Source organism: Corvus brachyrhynchos, unplaced genomic scaffold (genome assembly GCF_000691975.1).
Source record: "Corvus brachyrhynchos isolate BGI_N302 unplaced genomic scaffold, ASM69197v1 scaffold1781, whole genome shotgun sequence".
Taxonomy (NCBI): Eukaryota; Metazoa; Chordata; class Aves; order Passeriformes; family Corvidae; genus Corvus; species Corvus brachyrhynchos.
In genome coordinates, this window is record NW_008236041.1 from 8,062 (window position 1) to 10,538 (window position 2,477).

Genomic DNA, 2,477 nt, shown 5'->3' on the forward strand with positions numbered 1-2,477 from the left:
TGAAAGGAATGAGAAGGAGGTGTCTTTACAAACAAACTGTGGGTCTGCTGGTAGATAAAGCCAGATACTGAGAGGTGAAAGAAGCAATGGGAGGAACCATAAATTCCGTAGGAATTCCACTAAATTGACACAGACTGTTACTCACTCAAGACTGCTAATCCTTGGATTTAGAGAAAAAGAAGAGAGACACAAGGAAAAGAATAGGGGGGGTGGTTTACACATTAGAAAGGGGTTTGTATTAAGCGATTTGGGAAGTCTGTACTTCTCAAGTACCTCAGCCAATGGGGAAAGAGAGAGGGCAATGCTGCCGGGAAATTAGGATAAAAAGGAGGCTGTGTCCTCCAAGTATTTGAGAGACCCCATGGGAAATGCCCATGACCTCTCCCTTTATTCAAATAAAGTAACAGGACTCCTCTGTCTCCTTTTTGGACATAAACCTCTGGTGTTTGAGGATTAATTTTCCTGATGCTGACATAGTTATTGTTGTTTGTTTACCTTGTTTTATATATATTAGTAAAGAACTGTTTTTCCTATTTCTCATATCTTTGCCTGAAAGCTCCTTAATTTCAAAATTATAATAATTGGGAGGGAATGGGGTTACATTTTCCATTCTAAGGGAGGTTCCTGCCTTCCTTAGCAGATACCTGTCTTTCAAACCAAGACACAGTTGACTTCAGAATGTTAACATTTATGAAATATGAGTTTACTCAAAATACAAAATTAAACTATATAAAATAACTAGAATAATGGAGAAAGTGACAAGGATTGCTGAAAGATTAGACATGTTAGATACTTTCAAAAAATATATCAAGCACTGCACATACTCGTGGAGAAGCATGGGTTAAAACATAAATATATTCATGTAGTCTTGAAGAACACAGCAAATTACAGGATAGTTTTTGCTTGTAAAAGTTGAAAATAAGCTTACCTGAACCAAAGGTCTTGAAAGAATCTGACTTCCAAAACTGCTTGGTTTTTCACATATCAACATGTAACATGTTTATTCTAGGAAAGAGTCCAGACCTCACATATATGTGTTTTAGAAGAGGAAGGAAAAGGAAAAAGGAAACCAAAACTCCCCACAAAAATAACCCTTCACAAACCACTTATCATGATTTCATGATTGTGATCTACAGAAAAAAACCCAAAAAAGTCATTGATCATGTGCTCTTTAGTCAGAAAAAAAGTTAAATACCAGATCCTGTATATGGTAAAAAGGATATGTCCTAGTGTATACTAAACCAAGCAAGCAATTAAATTGAAATTGATTTATTCTTCCTCTTTTTTACCCCCTAAGGGTAATCCTATGGGACAGCTCCCCATTAAATTTTCATTTCCATTACGATACTTTTAAAATCAATTTTATTGCAGCCAAACATTGTTCATATACCTGTCCATAAAATAAATTGTGATATATACACAACACTACGTTACAGGACATAAGTTTATAAGTTTTGGCAGATTCTGTTCAACAAAATGGAAATTGAATAACTTTAGTACTTGGAGGAAGTGAACTTCCTTATTTTGGTACAAATGTTTTTTGTCTCCCTGTACTCTAACCATACCTAAACTGGTTTAATAAACTAACGTTATTGTGTAACATCTCACTGTTTTCTCTTATGTTCTGATTCTAGACAGAATTTTTCATATGCTTCTTCAATTTCTGGATCCATCTTGTTATCAAGGTCATTAAAATACCTAAAAAACAAAACCAAAACCCCCCACCAAAACTGTTAAGTTTATGTACAGATTTTCAGAAACAGTAAATAGGTGAAATATTTACATAGATGTCAAGGATAAAACAGAGCTTATGGGCACTAGGAAAACAAACAAAAATCCCAAAGCGGCATAGATATGTACAAATTACTACAGTATTTGTCACCATTTTAGATCATCTTAGGCTGCCCACAGGTTAAAAGACAGAAATATTTCCAAGATGACAAAAAAATGCAATAATGCAATACAAGCTTTCAAAAACGTAATAACACATTTGCACAGATGCATTTACAAAAAATATTATTAGCATCATATTAGCAAAATTTTAGTTGGTTAACGTCCCAGTTTGTCATGGTTTAGCATAGTTTGGGTTTTTAGTTAAAGAGGGCTCCATCAGCCACAGAAGTGATTCTTTTGCAAAGAGGTGCTTACAGCTTCCTCTAGACCTGACAGAACCAATCAACTGGCTAGTTTGAATATTGGCAACTTTTTAAAGCCACTTAAGAAGCTTGACACGCCTCTGTGATCCACATTTAAGAACGAACAAACCCCGGGAAAGCTCTCTTGCTTCTGGCTTTTGGACAGGTAACTGGGGGGGCCTGCGGCACGGCCCAGCGGGGCCGGGCCAGGCCCTGCTTGGCAGGGCCTGGCCGGGTCGGCCGCGGTGCGGCTTGGCTAAGATCTCAGCCGCTTCTGCTCACTGGACACCCAGCGCAGCCCCTCAGTGCAGCCCAGGCCAGGCAGGGGGCAGCCATCCTGGG

The 2,477-nt window shown here is 38.0% G+C and overlaps 1 protein-coding gene across 1 annotated transcript in view; it reads right to left on the minus strand.

The window, feature by feature from the left end:
• Nucleotides 1-1,601: 1,601 nt before the first annotated feature.
• Nucleotides 1,602-2,477, minus strand: part of LOC103614390 (polyadenylate-binding protein-interacting protein 1-like) — a gene marked incomplete at its 5' end in the record, with an annotated part of 5,323 nt that continues 4,447 nt past the window's right edge. The window contains one exon of the mRNA XM_008632323.2: nt 1,602-1,698. Coding sequence (XP_008630545.1) covers nt 1,605-1,698 — 94 coding nt within the window. The remainder of the gene's footprint in view (nt 1,699-2,477) is intronic.